General features: G+C 43.7%; 1 protein-coding gene across 4 annotated transcripts in view; it reads left to right on the plus strand.

Moving 5' to 3' along the window:
• ELAPOR1 (endosome-lysosome associated apoptosis and autophagy regulator 1) overlaps positions 1-17,809 on the plus strand; it is a 438,781-nt gene that overhangs the window by 100,802 nt on the left and 320,170 nt on the right. For 3 of the 4 annotated variants that reach the window (XM_056557720.1, XM_056557717.1, XM_056557719.1), the window contains exon 2: positions 7,467-7,587. In XM_056557720.1, the coding sequence (XP_056413695.1) occupies positions 7,467-7,587 (121 nt within the window). The remainder of the gene's footprint in view (positions 1-7,466; positions 7,588-17,809) is intronic. The other variant, XM_056557718.1, reaches the window with a different exon arrangement.

Genomic DNA, 17,809 nt, shown 5'->3' on the forward strand with positions numbered 1-17,809 from the left:
TGAAGGAGAAAATTCACAATCTTCATTTTTTACACTTGCATGTTCTTGTAGACCCAGTTTTTTTATTTTTAAAAGGGGTTAAAGGAGAAAATTTATACTTATATTTGTAACCCAATTTCTCTCGAGTAAACACATACCTAATATGTCTATGTAAATTGTTCGGCAGGCGCAGTAGAGGGCTCAGAAGGGAAGGAGCGACAAGGGGATTTTGGGGAGTACGTTTTTCTGAAATGGTTTTTGGGGGACATGTTGCATTTAGGAAGCCCCTATGGTGCCCGAACAGCAAAAAAAAACAAACAAACACATGGCATACCATTTTGGAAACCAGACCCCTTGAGGAACGTAGCAAGGAATTAAGTGAGCCTTAATACCCCACAGGTGTTTCACGACTTTTGCATATGTAAAAAAAATAAAAAATAAAAAATGTCACTAAAATGTGTTTCCCCCCCAAATTTCATTTTTGCAAGGGTTAAGAGCCGAAAATACCCCCCAAAATTTGTATCCCCATCTCTTCTGAGTATGGAGGTACCCCATAAGTTGACCTGAAGTTCACTACGGGCGAACTACAATGCTCAGAAGAGAAGGAGTCATATTGGGCTCTTTGAGAGCAAATTTTGTTTGGGGGCATGTCGCATTTAGGAAGCCCCTATGGTGGCAGGACAGCAAAAAATACCCACATGGCCTACCATTTTGGAAACTAGACTCCTTGAGGAACATAACAAGGAATAAAGTGTGCCTTAATACCCGACAGGGGTTTCACGACTTTTGCATACATAAAAAAAAAAAAATGTTTTCACTAAAATGTGTGTTCCCCCCCCCCCCCCCAAATTTCACATTTTTGCAAGGGTTAATAGAAGAGATGGGGTTACAAATTTTGGGCGGTATTTTCTGCTGAGTATGGAGGTACCCCATAAGTTGACCTGAAGTGCACTACGGGCGAAATACAATGCTCAGAAGAGGAGTCATATTTGGCTTTTTTAGAGCAAATTTTGCTCGGGGGGCATGTCACATTTAGGAAGCCCCTATGGTGCCAGGACAGCAAAATAACCCCCACATAGCAGACCATTTTAGAAACTAGACCCCTTGAGGAATGTAACAAGTGGTACAGTGAGCATTTACCCCCCACTGGTCTGTCAGATCTTTGGAACAGTGGGCTGTGCAAAATTTTTTATTTGCACAGCCCACTGTTCCAAAGATCTGTCAGACACCAGTGGGGGGTAAATTCTCACTGCACCCCTCATTACATACCGTGAGGGGTGTAGTTTCCGAAATGGGGTCACATGTGGGGTTTTGTTTTTTTGCGTTTGTCAAAACCGCTGTAAAAATCAGCCCCCCCCCCTGTGCAATTCACCTCAAATGTACATGGTGCACTCTCCCCTCTGGGCCTTGTTGTGTGCCCCCAGAGGACTTTGCGCCCACATATGGGGTATTTTAATTTTTTTAGGCAATTTCTCCCGAGTACGGCGATACCCCATATGTGGCCCTAAGCTGTTGCCTTGAAATACGACAGGGCTCTGAAGTGAGAGAGCGCCATTCGCATTTGAGGCCTGAATTAGGGATTTGCATAGGGGTGGACATAGGGGTATTCTACGCCAGTGATTCCCAAACAGGGTGCCTCCAGCTGTTGCAAAACTCCCAGCATGCTTGGACAGTCAACGGCTGTCTGGCAATACTGGGAGTTGTTGTTTTGCAACAGCTGAAGGCTCCATTTTGGAAACAGTGGCGTACCAGACGTTTTTAATTTTTATTGGGGAGGGGGGCTGTGTAGGAGTATGTGTATATGTAGTGTTTTTTTTACTTTTTATTATATTTTGTGTTAGTGTAGTGTTTTTAGGGTACAGTCACACGGCGGGGGATTACAGCGAGTTTCCCGCTGTGAGTTTGAGCTGCCACGCAAAATTTGCTGCATCGCAAACTTGCAACCTGATGCTCACTGTAAGCCCCCTGCCCATGTGAATGTACCCTGTACAATCACAGGGGGGGGGAACCTCCAGCTGTTGCAAAACTACAACTCCCAGCATGCACAGTCTATCAGTGCATGCTGGGAGTTATAGTTTTGCGACAGCTGGAGGCACACGGGTTGGGAAACACTGAGTTAGGAAACAGACAATGTTTCCCAACCAGTGTGCCTCCAGTTGTTGCAAAACCACAACTCCCAAACATTCTCAGGCATGCTGGAAGTAGTAGTTCGGCAACATCTTTAGAGCCAGATGTTGCCGAACTACAACTCCCAGCATGCTTGGAGTTGTAGTTTTGCAACATCTGGAGGACTACAGTTTGCAGACCACTAATACAGTGGTTCCCAATCTGTGCCCTTCCAGATGTTGCAAAACTACAACTCCCAGTATGCCAAAACTGTCCAGGCGTGCTGGGAGTTGTAGTTCTGGAACATCTGAAGGGCCAGATGTTACAGAACTACAACTCGCAGCATGCCTGGACAGTAAGGGCATGCTGAGGATGTGTAGTTTTGCAACATCTGGAAGGGCACAGTGGTCTCCAAACAGACGCCTTGGCGTCTGGGCATGCTGGGTGTTGTAGTGTAAGGGGACCAGATGGAGCAGTCCAGATCGCTTTACGGCGGTCTGGACTGCTGCAAAGGTCCCGCGACGCCGCTGAAGATAAACTCACCTGTCTCCACCACCGCAGTCTCTGCCGCAGGGATCTGGGTCTTCAGGGACGAAGTAAGTACCGGGGCCGGGCCCCAGCACTCCCCCGTCTTCCTCCCGTCCTCTCCGGACTTCCAGGGGCCGGGCAGGGCGGGAGGAAGTAACCCCCCCCCCCCCCCCCCCCCGCGATTGGTTGGTTAGCTAACCGACGGATCGCAGGGGATAGGAGGAGGTGGCAGGCTTGCCACCTCGCTCCTATACTTCAGTATGGTCCTGGCTGTCTGTGACAACCGGGATCATGCAATATTAACGGGCGGTCGAGTCCCAGAGACCCGATCAGCCTAGTATCGCCGCAGATCGCAGGGGCCCCCTCGGCGTTTGCCCTGGATGACTGCTGAAGGATTTCAGCAGGCATCCGGTTCCGATCTCTGCCCGGCGCACGGTAGGGACCGGAATACGCCAGGACGTCACAGGATGTCCTGGGTCCTTTTAAAGCCCAGGGTGCCAGGACATCACAGGATGTCCTGGGTCCTTAAGGGGTTAAACTGACTAGCTCAGAGCCTGAAGGCGGGTATATCCTGCTGGGAGGAGCTGACTTTTTTTTTATTACCATAGTGTCACACCTCCTAGAGACAGCAGAATACACCCACGGTCTGTGTCCCCCAATGGATCCTTCGAGAAAGAGATTTTACAGTAAGTAAACAAAAATCTCCTTTTTGCCCCCTGGATCCAACAATATTTTTCTATGGAGCGCTTACTTCCTTGTCTCTAAAGGTCTCAATTTTTCTGCATGTTTTTGTGCAAGGACTCCAGAGGCATGGCCCTTTGTTTCAGAGAGAATCAGATAAAATGGTAGTTCAAAGTACGGGATGTCAAGTGCAGGAGCGGACATAAGGTCTTTTAGGCGGTTCAAACACTGTATGGCTTCCCATGAAAGTTGTTGCTTCTGAGATAAAGTTGGAATGGCATCATACAGAGGTTACAGCAGTGCCGAGACATCCGGAATCCATTGTCAGCAGTGTGTGATCATACCATGAAAGGCTTGTAGTTACTTGACAATTTTAGGTATAGGAGTCTCTTGTATGGTTTGCATCCTGTCTTCTGCCAGGTGCTTAACACCTTGAGAGATACAATGTCCTAGGAAGACTACTTTTTGTTGTGCCCATTAAACTTTTCCAAGGGACACCTTGTAGTTGATTGAAGCAAGGAAAGATAGTAGATCCAGTGAAGTTGTGGCACACTCATCTTGTGTATTGAAGTAAAGTCCCATTATGATGGGCTACTACCCATGGATCCAGACAGGGATAAGGCTTGAGAAAAGTGATTGAAAACAGTGGGAGTATCTAGAATTGTGGCAGCATTAACGGCACAAAGATCATGTACCATTCGGAACTTCTTTTGGGGTCTTCTTCTTGACTGGAAACAAGGAGTGTTTGCTCGGGAAACACATTTGATTAAGGCTCTATTCTTGAGAAGAGTTGTAATTTGTTCAGATAGAGAAGCTTCTTGATTGGCTCTTAGAGAATATTGGGGTACTTTTGGTATCTTGGCAAAGCGTTTCAAAAAGATCTTAACAGGTTAAACAGGCAAGAGTCCAATAACATCTGAGCCTTTGAACCAGACATGGTCAGGAATTTGTTGCAGGTAGACATCGGGTATAGTCTTTGTTGGGATGTTAATGACCATCAGTGAAGAGGCTTGCAGGACACAAAAGTTCTTCAGGTGTAAGTGCTTGGGCTAATTCAATGTGCATCCCATCATCCTCATTTTTATTGGTGGCTTCGAGTTTCAGGAGTTAATCTCAGTTTCGGATATTTGACACTTTCTAAATGAGGTATTATTAGCTGGATTCTCTTGATTTATTCTGTTGTCGGGTCTTCATTGTTGATTTATCCTGGAGTGGTTTTTTGTGTCCAGAGCGAGGTCCAGATTGTTGTCGGTCCATATTATGACGGTTTTGTGACATCATTTGCTTTACAGTGGCTGAATTCATTCAGTAGTCGGAAGGAAGAGGTTTGGATCTGCAGTGTCGCTGAACATGTCCGATTTAACCACATCTGTAGCAGATGATCGTTCTGACGGGTGATCTTAGAGGGGGATAATTCGGAACACGGTACCGAGCAGTAACTGTTTGAAACTGAGGGACATAATTCTGAACCGGGTATTGTGCTGTAGCATTAATCATCATCGGTGCATCTTAATAGATTGACACATCAGAGCTCTTCTTAGTAGGTGCCATTTCAGTTTTTCAATAGCTTTGACAATGAGTAAGAGCTGCTTTGGTTCAAGTGTCACATATTCAGGCCTAGTGTCCGAAAGCCTTTTCTTGGTAGCATCATGGAGGCCAGTAACAAAGGTGCTAATGAAGAGTGTCATATGGAAGTTGCTTCCTAGGTCATAACCTTGATCCTGGAACAGATTAAGAAGTCTGGAGAAAAACTTTTCAGCTGATTCCATAGGTTCCTGAGAGGCATCAGAGAAATTGGTGGAGCTTGAAGCTAGTCGGTCTCCGACCCAGGCTTGTAGTTGTTGGCATAATTCTATTCCAGGAGAGTATGTCTCCTTGTCCACAATAGCAGAACTATCAAGGCTGGTGGAAATGATAGGCCAGATTAGATTATATAAATCCTTCCATAATGATGAATAGGTTTGTTGGATTTGCTTGATTCTTCTGTAGAAAGGCATTGGCTGTTTCTCTGGGTCAGGTAGATGGGCTTCAAGATTATTTACTTGCACCGAGGTAAAAAGAACATTTATCAAGTGTTTCTGAAAGAGGTTTTTCAGACCTTTTAATACCACCATAGGTAAGTGTTATTGATATAGTTTGCGGTGGACTGGATTCACCAAAACTATGCAGGAGATCTCTGGAATCATCAGGCTGTATGGGCAAGAGTTTAGATGGCGTGGATCTGGGTAATCCATGTTGTAGGTTATCTGAATCCTCATGTGGCATTGGGTGTTTACCCAAGAGGTTGGGTTTCTTGAGCAAGTTGACAGCATCCACCAGAGCTTGGACAGTTTTGTATGTTTTAGAGATAAGCCTGATTTCCTGCAATGTTGGTATTGGCTTGTGATTCTCAATACTGGACACTATTGCATTGGCATAGATATTTGGAGGAAATCCAAAGAGTCCATAACTGATGGGTGGAATGGCCAGAGAGGAAATGTCCTTCTCTCCAGCTAGATCAAGAATGTGGTGTATTGTGGACTGAAGCTGCCTTTATGCAGGCATCATGTTGGGCAGAGGAATATCTGGGACCAACAACATGTATTATCATGTTGCAAGGCAGTGTCCCAGAGCCTGTAATGGACAGTTGGGAGGTTGAAATGGGCCCTTGTTGTAGTACCAACAGATCAGAGTAATGCTGTATACTAGTCCCCCCCTGCATGCACTAAGGCTGCTGCAAGGCCATAATTATGCTGAAGATATGGATTTGCAGGGTTAACTATAGCCTGCGCTCGCTGGGTTTCCTTGGAACCCATGCCAATCCGGAGTAGGGTGTTATGCCAGATCTTTGTTCCAAGGGCCGATTGAAAGGATTCAGACACCATACTTGATATAATGGTTTGGTACATGTTACTGTTGGAGGTATTGGGAGGCACATGAAATTGCACCACAGTAGGTGTGATTGTATTAACAGGTGAAAGAGATATCTTTCCTGGGGAGAGGAGGAGGAGGAGGAGGAGGCGGCTGTGCATGGGGTACAGAGGTCTGACTTCTTGGTGAGGCACAGCAATTATTAGCAGAATGAAATAGAGCTTTCCGGTGTGCTGAACCGGGAGTGTGTGGGTTTAATTTGGTTATAGGCTAGTGATCTGGTCATTATGTACCGTACAAAGTAACTCCCATCCCGAGTCATACCTGGCTCATATTTTACCCTTTAAACCCTTAAAAGGCTTTAAAACTGTTCAATGCCTGCACTGGTTAACTTTAAAGTCTCAGGTTGAGTGAGGGTGGCAAATTACCCTATTAGAAAAATCTCTCAGTGGACTGGCCGTACACAAATTGGTATCCCGCACTAACAAAATAGTGTGCATTTGTCAACCAAAGTTTGCCTCCTGATGCTAATCTCTGGTACACAAGAACACTGAACTGATAACTTTTTAGCGGCCTGCTGATTAAATATATCAAGCATACAATAGAGAGGTCACTGTAAACTTACTGACAGCAGTACTTTATACAATAGTTATGCCTTGATACTGTTACTGGCTGGCATGTCCCCTCAGCCAGTACACCGTTGTCATACAGTTACTCTGAGTGATACAATCTCTCTCCCTCTCCCCCTCTCCCCCTCTCCCCCTCTCCCCCTCTCCCCCTCTCCCCCTCTCCCCCTCTCCCCCTCTCCCCCTCTCCCCCTCTCTCCCTCTCTCCCTCTCCCCCTCTCTCCCTCTCTCCCTCTCTCCCTCTCTCCCTCTCTCTCTCCACCACATCCTGGCATCACGAACACTAGGGGCTAACACCATCTGGCCCCACCACCTACACTGCTACACCCCATGGTCCCACCATACACCGTGGGTCAGCACGTGTGTGTGTGTATATAGATATATATATTGAATGTCCAGAAAAAAGCAAAAAGCTACACTTCAGAAAAGTGAAGGTGGAATTTATTCACCCATCCATAAAGTGCTATATATAATATGTGAGTGCACATAGGCTATCAAACAGGGAAGTTGCGTAAAACAGCAATGAACATTAAAGGGTCAGTTCTTGGAGAAGCTATGGGGGGAAAGCAAGAGAGAATATTTTTTTCCAGGACTCAGATTAGGAGAAAAAGTGAAAGAAACATAGAATAATAATGTGTATCTTTAATATGTAATGGTATTTTACTTTGAATTATATTTTTCTTTTCTGTTGTCCAGTCAGAATACCATTATGAATATACTGAATGCGACAGCAAAGGAACCAGATGGCGAGTGGCCGTCCCTCATTTCCCAGGACTTTGCACAGGACTACCAGATCCAGTAAAAGGAACAGAATGTTGTAAGTTCATTGTAGTAATAGGTTTTCAGTTAAATATTTCTTTACCTTCCCTTTAATATTAAAAGGTACTTTTGACAAAAAGTAAATACATTTTTAATCAACAGTTATCACTAGAAACATGTAAAAAGTGTGCTTATTCTGGTGGTTGCTGTGAATTTAGAACAACTTATTTGTCATAGAAATTGAAAAAACGGATATGGCTCAATTGATACTAAATGGCACTGGCTAGACTGAGCAACCCAACCAAACACCTATACCCACGGTGTAAAAATGCAAGGAAAGTAAAACAATATGTTGAAGCTCCAAAGTCTATAGATATTGGGATAATAATTTATTTAATATGTAATATGTATATCCAAGTAAATGTCTGTAATAGTTGCAGGCTTGGAAATAAGGTGCAATGAGTTTATATATGTCTTATCCTTATATCGCATATTCCGGCACAGATAAATATCCAAACAGAAAAGGTGTTGTACAGGGTGATATCTGCCCGAAATACAGTCCGATAACTACTGCTGAAGAAGGAACCTATGGCTGGTTCTGAAACGCGTCCAGTTTCTAGCACTGTATACTAAGTCTAGTAATTACTGTTAAGGATGGGTTAATGTGCGGCCTTTAAGGGGTTATCCAGGAAAAAACTTCTTTTTATATATATCAACTGGCTCCAGAAAGTTAAACAGATTTGTAAATTATACCAAAGTAGAATGAAGATGCACCCCGTTATTTGCAGGCAGAGAGTTCGTTTATTTTCTCGTGATGAAATACAGACCTTGCAGCTCATGTGGGGAGAGTGTGCAGGACGCTGCAGACAATCAAGGTGTGACAGCTGTTTCACCCGCGCATGCGGGCTTCGTCAGACCACACCTGTCAGTGACATCAACACAGGTAAATACCCGTGGGTGTGACGACGTCACTGATCAGGTGTTCACAAACAGATAGTGATCTAAAATAGTAAAGTATTAAAACCAATAAGGCAAGCAACAAATTATATTCATAAGAAAATGCCTAGATCTATTTTATCGTTAAGTCCCAAGTTCCCTTGAGTGTCTGTTTTTAGTATCATTTGAGCTTCTTTGCGGAGTAAGATTTTCTTCCTGTTCAACCCTTCTTGTATCGGGATTCTTTCTATGCCGAAAAACTTTAATGCATTGGGGTTGTAATTATGTATTTCCTTCATGTGTTGCATAACTTTGGTAAACCCTTTCCTGATTTTAAGTAGAGATGTTCGCGAAAGCGGACATGCATGGGACGTGTAGTATTTCCTATATAGAACCGTCCGCAATCACAAGTAAGTACATATATAATATAGCTTATTTTGCAACAAATGAAGTCTTTTGCTTTCACTTCGGTGCCACCTAATTTAAAGTATGTACCCTTACGTAATTGCGGGCACCATTTGCAATTTCTGCATTTATGGTTGCCCTTGGGGACGGCCTCTTTTAGCCAGTCACTTTTTTATTTATATTTACGTACGTACTTCTAGTAAGGACATCTCCCAGGTTAGGCACACGTTTGAAAGCAATAATGGGTTTTTGTGTACTATATTCTGCTAACATAGGGTCCCTTTGTATTAGATACCAATTTTTATAAATGGTTTGTTTTATGATGTTTGCAATTGGGCTGTATTTAAATGTGAAACGGAACCTGTTCTTTTTATTTCCATTATTTTCTATTTTTGGGGTATCTATTTTTGGATAGTTTATTCCTCTCTTGTAATCGAGCTTTATTTTTGGCGATCTCTAGGGTATTTCTTAAATATCCCCTAGATATAAGGCACCTGGTTAGGTCCTCCGCTTGTTCGTCATAAGAGTGTATAGTGCTGTTTATCTTGCGTAATCTTAAATACTGTCCAAATGGGACTGCTGTTTTCATGTGTTTATGGATGATAGCTGGAGTGGTGCAAAAGCAAATTTCAAACTGTAGGTTTTCTGTAGCCTACCGTATGTAATTTATCATCTTGACCTTGACCAGCACGTCAAGGAATTCAGGTTGTGTTTTGCTGGTTTTTGATGTGAATTTTAAATTCATATCATTCCTTTCATTTAGATATTTAACAAATTCGCTGAATTCTGTCTCTGATCCTGCCCAAACAATAAGGACGTCATCCACAAAAAGCATATAATTGACTATTTTAGAAATGTACATGTTAAGTTTGGAGAAGACATATCTTCTCTCAAATAAGGCTACATATAGATTCTCTAATGTACAAGCCACTGGAGTGCCCATAGCAACTCTACTTTTTTGACTGTACCAAGTCTCATCGAATTGGAAGACGTTGTTGGACAGGATCAGAGACAGAGCTTCGGAAATAAGTGACATAATCTACGCTTTTGTTACTGGTGAGTAATAATTTGCGGATTAACTCTATGGCCAAATCCTGGTTAATGCTCGTATAGAGGCTTTCGATATCAACAGATGTTAGTATATAACCTGGTTTCCAAGTTACTTTCTTCGGTTCTCTAAGAAATTCGTTAGTGTCTTTAACTAGTGTTGGTATATGATGCAGAAGTGGATGCAGTAACCAGTCTATGTAACGTTACAATGGTTCCATTAGAGACCCCACACCGGAGACAATGGGTCGTCCGGGTGGGGTCTCCAATGTGTTATGGACCTTAGGTACAAAGTACCACTGAGAGGGTACTTTGGTTCGGTGGGAAAAAGTTTAAAGGGGTACTCCGCCCCTGGCATCTTATCCGCTGCTGGGGACCCCGGGGGGACCCCGGGGATCGCCGCTGCGGCACCCCGCCATCATCACTGCACAGAGCGAGTTCGCTCTGTGCGTAATGACGGGCGATACAGGGGCCGGAGCAGCGTGACATCATAGCTCCGCCCCTCATGACATCACGGCCCGTCCCCTTAATTCAAGTTTTTTCCCGGGGGCGTGATGACCACCACGCCCCCTCCCATAGACTTGTATTGACAGGGGCGGGCCGTGACGTAACTATGCTCCGGCCCCTGTATTGCCCGTCATTACGTGCAGAGCGATCGCGCTCTGCGCAGTAATGATAGCGGGGTGCTGCAGCAGCGATCCCTGGGGTCCCCAGCAGCGGGACCCCGGCGATCTGACATCTTATCCCCTATCCTATGAATAGGGGATAAGATGTCTAGGGGCGGAGTACCCCTTTAATGGCTGTGGAATTAGAAATGATGATACGCTCTACATTTTTTCTGAGGAATGTTTGTAGGTGGGCTGTTATTTTTGTAATGGGATTGGTACTTAGGCAGGTATAATTATGAATATTAGACAGTTGGCGTAACACCTCTTCAATGTAATATTTTTCTGTCATTAAGACAAAGTTACCGCCCTTATCGGACCTCTTTATAATCACATTATTCAAAGATTTGAGCCATGCGATAGCCTTCTTCTCCTGAGGTGACAAATTAGGAGCATCTACTGGATATTTGAGGGCTCAAATACCTTCTATAATTTTATGTTGGAACTAGTCCAGGCTATTGCCTGGTGGTATTGGGGGATTAAATGTTGACTTAACACCTCCTGAGAAGAACACTTTGCTTGGCTCGTGTGTACATTCTGTTCTTAAATCAACACCCATCAATTCCATCAAAGATCTTAAAGGGGTTCTCCAGTGCTTAGACATCTTATCCCCTATCCAAAGGATAGGGGATAAGATGCCTGATTGCGGGAGTCCCGACGCTGGGGACCCCCGGGATCTGGCACGCGGCACCCCGTTTATAATCAGTCTGATTACCGGCGACCACAGGTCCGGCGGCGTGTGACGTCACGCCTCCGCCCTCGTGTGACGTCACGCTCCTCCCCTCAATGCAAGCCTACGGGAGGGGGCGTGATAGCTGTTAGAATTTGTGAAAGGACTAAAACCTAGTGGAGGTATTGAGACTGGCTGTTCGCCTTCTTTAATATCTGTTGACAATTTTTTATTGCAAAACAATTTCTTCAAATTTAATTTACGTATATTTTTAAACAAATCGTTCTCAAAGTCCACTAGGTCGAAGTTTTCAGTCACACAAAAATTCAGACCCTTTTCCAAAACTGAAGTAGCTGCTGCATCTAAAGTCAAATCCGTTAGATTAATAATAGCTGGTGGATCTTGGGGGAATATGTTCCCGGCAGTTATATTTATGCTCTCCAGCTCACTTTTTTGCGTTTCACTCCAGATCCTGTATATTTTTCCTCCACGTCTTGTTTTCCTTTTTCTAAAGGGAGAACTGTTTTTTCTCTATGTATCGATGTAGAGGCAGTACTGCATCTGTCCTCTGAACCGCTAGATTCAGATTCCGTTGTTAGGAAATCTGTGGTTTTTTTTGTCCGTTTTTTTGTAATTTTTTTTGGCCATAGTTACTATTCCAGGTTTTTTTCTTTTTGTATTTTTTGATTTTTCATGATGTTTCCCTTATTAAACATCTTTCCACTAGCAAAATCAGCTTTGTCTCTGAGGTATTTGTCCATCTTCTGCTCTTTAATTGAGCTCTGTAGATTGATGAGTTTATTTTCTAGCTTTCTTAGGAAATTTTGTCTTTGCTGTTCTGTCATTCTAGTGTGGAGTTCCACTTTAGCTCTCCCTAGTTGTTCTGTAACTTTAATATAGTCCATTTCATTTTGCTCCAATACTAAGTTGAGCATGTTTAGGGAGTATTCCAAATTCACTTTGTCCCACTTGGCAATGAAATTGGGGTTGTCCAGGAATTGTGATGGCTCTTTATAGTTGCGGAGCCCCCTCGGGACTCTCCCACATTCTTTATAGGATTTCAGCGAACGAATGGTCCAATGGTCCAAAATAACCTTAATTCCTTTTCGGCAAGAAGGTTAATTTTGTGTTCAAGATTTTTGATACTGATTAGCCATATGTTGTCGTCTGTGTTGCTTTTAGAAAAGAACGTCTCAACGTCCTGCCTCCCGGCTGCTAAAATATCTGGGTCTGCTGTATCAGCGTCCGTGTTGGACATGGTGTCCATTTCCAATGTTAGGTGAATCACCGGTGTCCTGTCTAGGCTAAGAAGCCGCCGATTAAGCCGTTGTGCTCTAGCTTAGATTTAAGCAAGTATAAGTATAGAGCAGATATAGTGTTGCTGAGCACCAGCGGTATTGCGTAGCAGTTCGTCGGTAGCCGAGTAAGAACAGACTTAACCCCTTAAGGATGCAGCGTTTTTCCATTTTTGCATTTTCATTTTTTCCTCATCACCTTCTAAAAATCATAACGCTTTCAATTTTGCACCCAAAAAATACATATGATGGCTTATTTTTTGCACCACCAATTCTACTTTGCAGTGACATTAGTCATTTTACCACGGCGAAATGGAAAAAAAAATCATTGTGTGACAAAATTGAGGAAAAAATTTCATTTTGTAAATTTTGGGGGCTTCCGTTTCTACGCAGTGCATTTGTTTTCGGTATAAAGAACACCTCATCTTTATTCTGTAGGTCCATACGGTTAAAATGATACCCTACTTATATAGGTTGGATATTGTCGTACTTCGGAAAAAAATCATAACTACATGCAGGAAAACTTATTTGTTAAAAATTCTCATCTTCTAACCCCTATAACTTTATTTTTCTGCATATGGGCCGATATGAGGACTCAATTTTTGCGCCGTGTTCTGAAGTTTTTATCGGTACCATTTTTGTATTGATCGGACTTATTGATCACTTTTTATTCATTTTTTCATGATATGAAAAGTGACCAAAAATACACTATTTTGGACTTTGGAATTTTTTTGCGCGCACGCCATTGACCGTGTAATTTAATTAATGATATATTTTTATAGTTCGTACATTTTCGCACGCGGCGATACCACATGTTTATTTTTATTTACACAGTTTTCTTTATGGGAAAAGGGGGGCGATTCAAACTTTTAATAGGGAAGGGGTTAAATGAGCTTTTTCACTTTTTTTCACTTTTTTTTTTTTGCAGTGTTATTAGCTCTATAGCACTGCACACACTGATCTCCTATGCTGATCCCTGCAAAGCTATAGCTTTGCAGGGATCAGTCAGATAGGGGCTCAATTGCTCAAGCCTGTAGCTCAGGCTTGGAGCAATCAATCCCCGATCGGACGCCGCGGAGAGAGGTAAGGAGACGTCCGCTTGCGTCCCAGCTGATCGGAACATCACTATTTTATCGCGATGTCCCAATCAGCCCAACTGAGCTGCTGGGAACCGTTTACTTTTGTTTTTAGACTCGGCGATCAACTTTGATCGCCGCGTCTGAATGGTTAACAGCGCGCGGCACAACGATCAGTGCCGCACGCTGTTAGCCCAGGGTTCTGGCTATTGTTAGCAGCCGGGACCGACCCGGTGTGATGCGGGGTCACGGCGTGACCCCGTTTTTCACACCGGGCTTAGGGCGTACAGGTACGCCCTAAGTCCTTAAGAGGTTAAACACGGTGCATGCTGATATGTGCTGGGGGGGGGGGGGGGTGCTATCCAATAATGCACAAAGCACAGACAATATACCAAAGTAGAATGAAAATGCACTCACCCCGTTATTTGCAAGCAGAGAGTTCGTTTATTTTCTCATGATGAAATACAGACGACCCTTGCAGCTTGTGTGGGGAGAGTGTGCAGGATGCTGCAGACAATCAAGGTGTGACAGCTGTTTCACCCGCGCATGCGGGCTTCGTCAGACCACACCTGTCAGTGACATTGGCACAGGTAAATACCCGTGGGTGTGACGACGTCACTGATCAGGTGTTCACAAATAGATAGTGATCTAAAATAGTAAAGTATTAAAACCAATAAGGCAAGCGACAAATTATATTCATAAGAAAATGCCTAGATCTATTTTAACGTTAAGGCCCAAGTTCCCTTGAGGGTCTGTTTTTAGCTCAAATGATACTAAAAACAGACGCTCAAGGGAACTTGGGAACTTTGTTTCCTTCTATCTTTCCCTATGGTGCATTCTGCCTAATAGTCCCAGGTTCAGGCGGAGAAAAATAAAAAACGGGTATGGGATGCTTAACTGATTTGAGATGAGCGGCTCCTGGTGAACCGCCCTCCCTTTGTACTCAGAAGTCCCAGGTAAAGGACAAGTCTATGTTCACCCTACTCTGCTGGGTTTGCACTTGCACCATTGGCATACAGGATGGTTGTACTCATGGGTGGAATTCCCTCGGTCATGCTTGGGTCTGATGTATCAATTAGGTTAAGATAAGCTGAAATAGTAGGTTCAATATCCACATACATTTTCCCTGTTTGAAATGTGGCCTCTACAGTGAAGATAGTTTTATTTTTTTTTTTTTTTTTTCACAGGGGACTACGCAAGTTACCCAACATCCAATTGTCATTCTCTTTAGTAGAGATTTGTCAGTATTGTCTTCCTTCTATTGGCACTCTGTGGTCTATAGTCCCAGTCAGTCCCTGTGTTCCATCCCACCGTTCTCGAATAGTCACAGTTGTTCCCCCAGTAGTCATCTGTCACACATGTGTATATTGAATTGTCATCCCCATACATAAGACATTGTTTTGGCACCTCGGGACTATTCATTATGTCACAGTAGTCAAATTTAAAGGTAGTCACTTGGGCACTGGAACAGTTATCAAAACGTGGGATACAACTCTTGGGTCATTGTCAAGTCAGTCCAGTAGTGTGGTGGAGTCGGATTGGGTTGCTGGGTTTGTACTCCACTTAAACGAAAATGATATGTATCTGGAACATGGTGTAGGAACCCTCTTGCAGTGTGAGGCGTATCCATGTTGATTCTCCTTCCAGTTTCACCGAAGTCAGAGTTGTCAATAGAACCTGATGAGGACCTTCAAATTAGGTTCCAGCAGCCCCCTCATGTGTCTTTTCACGAGGACTCTCCAGGCTGCAGATTGTGACTTCCTTGCTCAGTGTCTGGATCTGGAATGGAAGAATAAAACTGCAACATGTGTTACTTTCAGCTCATTACACAGTGTAATAACAAACTTTACTAAACTATAATTTCCTGCACTAAGCTGCTGGGGGTAATAACATTCTAGCTTAGGGATCCCCCCCAAAAAAGTGTCTCATATGGGGTTAGACCTGCTGGCTGTTGGGGGTGTGTTTCTAACAGAGTACAGGACTATGGGCAGCACTTCTGGCCATGGAAGGGACAGTTCTTTACTGGCCGTTAGGATTTTGTTCTTTAGGATGCCATTCAGTCTTTCAACTTTCCCACTGCTCCGGGATGATATGGGGTATGGAGTCCAAGGTCTGCTACCACCATTTTCCAAAGTTCTCTTGTAATATCCGCAATGAAAGCCGGTCCTTGGTCGCTTTCAATTACTTCAGGGACTCCAAATCTGCATACCAGTTCCGTTAGTAGTTTCTTTACAGTAGTCTTTGCTGTAATATTAGTGACTGGGTAAGCGTCTGGTCATCCTGAGAAAATGTCCACTGCTACTAGTATGTACTCCACTTTCTACTTTTTGGCAATTGCATGTGGTCAATCTGGATCCTCTGAAATGAGTAGCAAGGTTTGGCCAAGTGTTTCTTCGGAGTAACTTCTTTTCTTCCGGGGTTGCAGGTGTTGCCAATGTCACATGCCTTGACATATTGTTCAACTGGTTTTGTTATTCCTGGTGCAAAGTAGATTTTGTTGATAGAAGTGATCATTTGGTTTTTTCCTCTGTGGGTGGCTCCATGAGCCCATTGAGTAACCTCCAGATAAAGGGTTTGAGGAAGGAAAATGGTGTCTACTTTCCTCCATAGACCGTCCGATTCATTTAGTTCAGCTCCCATTTTCTCTCATATCCTCTTTTCCTTGTCCAAGGCTTGAGTCTGGAGCCGTTACAGTGTCTTGAGTCCAGGGTTCTCATTTTCCTCTTCTGGTTCTTTTGATCCATTCTTCTGTCTTCTTGTCATCACATATACCCCTGATTCCTCTCGAGCAAGGGGCAGTATTGCAGTTTCTTTCGCTGCCTGGTCTGCCAAGATTTCCTTTGGCTTCTTCAGAATCAAATCTTCCGTGTGCTTTGACTTTGATGATTGCCACTTGTTTAGGCAGTTTTAAGGCTTCAACCAGGGTCCTGACAGCTTCAAAGTTCTTTATAGGGATTTCACTTGCAGTCATGTACCCCCCTCAAGGCCCATTTTAATCCAAAGTCCAGCGCCACTCCATGCCCATAGGCAGAGTCCATGTAGATGTTGGCGGATGTTGTCCTTCCAATATGCGGCAGGCTTCAGCTAAGGCAATGAGTTCCACCTCTCGTGCTGAAACACGGGAAGGAAGTAATCTTGCTCGCAGAACTTCTAATGGGCTAACCACTGAGTATCCTGTGTGGAAGTTGCCACTTTCATCAGCATATCTGGACCCGTCTGTGTAGAGAGTAAAGGTTGTATTGTTCAATGGTTTTTCTTGGACCGTTGTTAGATGTGATGTCTCCATTTCTATAACCTCTAAACAATTGTGCTTAGGGTCACCGAGGTCTCCATCCTTTTGTTTCTTTTTCTTCATCATCCCCCTTCGAGAGAGGAAGCAGTGGATGGATTCAGGACTGCGCATCTTTGAAGAGTGGCTTTATCCGGAAGTAGGATAGAGAGAGCATTGAAGTCTCACTTGTCTTTGTAGAGAAATTGGATTTCTTTGGCTTTGAGTAAAAAAAACTTTCAGATCATTTGAAGCGAGGATAATGATAGAATGTCCAAGAATGATGTCCAAAGTCTTGTCCAAAAGGTCTTTAGCTGCTATGACAGTTCAAAGTCAGGTGGGTGCAGTTTGTTCAACGTGATCTAGTCTGCATGAGTAGTATCCCAAAGGTCTCAATTTGTCTCCATGTTATTGTGCAAGGACTCCAGAGGCATGTCCCTTTGTTTCAGAGACAAACAGATAAAACGGTAGTTCATAGTTTGGGATGTCAAGTGCAGGAGCGGACATGGTCTTCATATGGTCTTCTAGGCAGTTCAAACACTGTATAGCTTCACATGAAAGTGGTTGCTTCTGAGTCATAGCTGGAATGGCATCATGTAGGTTGCATCAGTGCTGAGGCATCCGGAATCCATTGTCGGCAGTACGTGATCATACCAAAGAAAGCCTGTAGTTGCTTGACAGTTGTAGGTACAGGAATCTCTTTTATGGCTTGCTTCCTGTCTTCTGTGAGGTGTTTAGCACCTTGAGAGATACAATGTCCTAGGAAGACACTATTTGTTGTGCCCACTGAACTTTTTTCAAGGGACACCTTGCAGTTGATTTAAGAAAGAAAAGATGGCAGATCAACCGAAGTGGTGGCACACTCATCTTGTGATGTGGCACAGAGTAGAAGGTCATCCACATATTGAAGTAAAGTCA

The sequence above is a fragment of the Hyla sarda genome, chromosome 2 (assembly GCF_029499605.1).
Source record: "Hyla sarda isolate aHylSar1 chromosome 2, aHylSar1.hap1, whole genome shotgun sequence".
Classification (NCBI taxonomy): Eukaryota; Metazoa; Chordata; class Amphibia; order Anura; family Hylidae; genus Hyla; species Hyla sarda.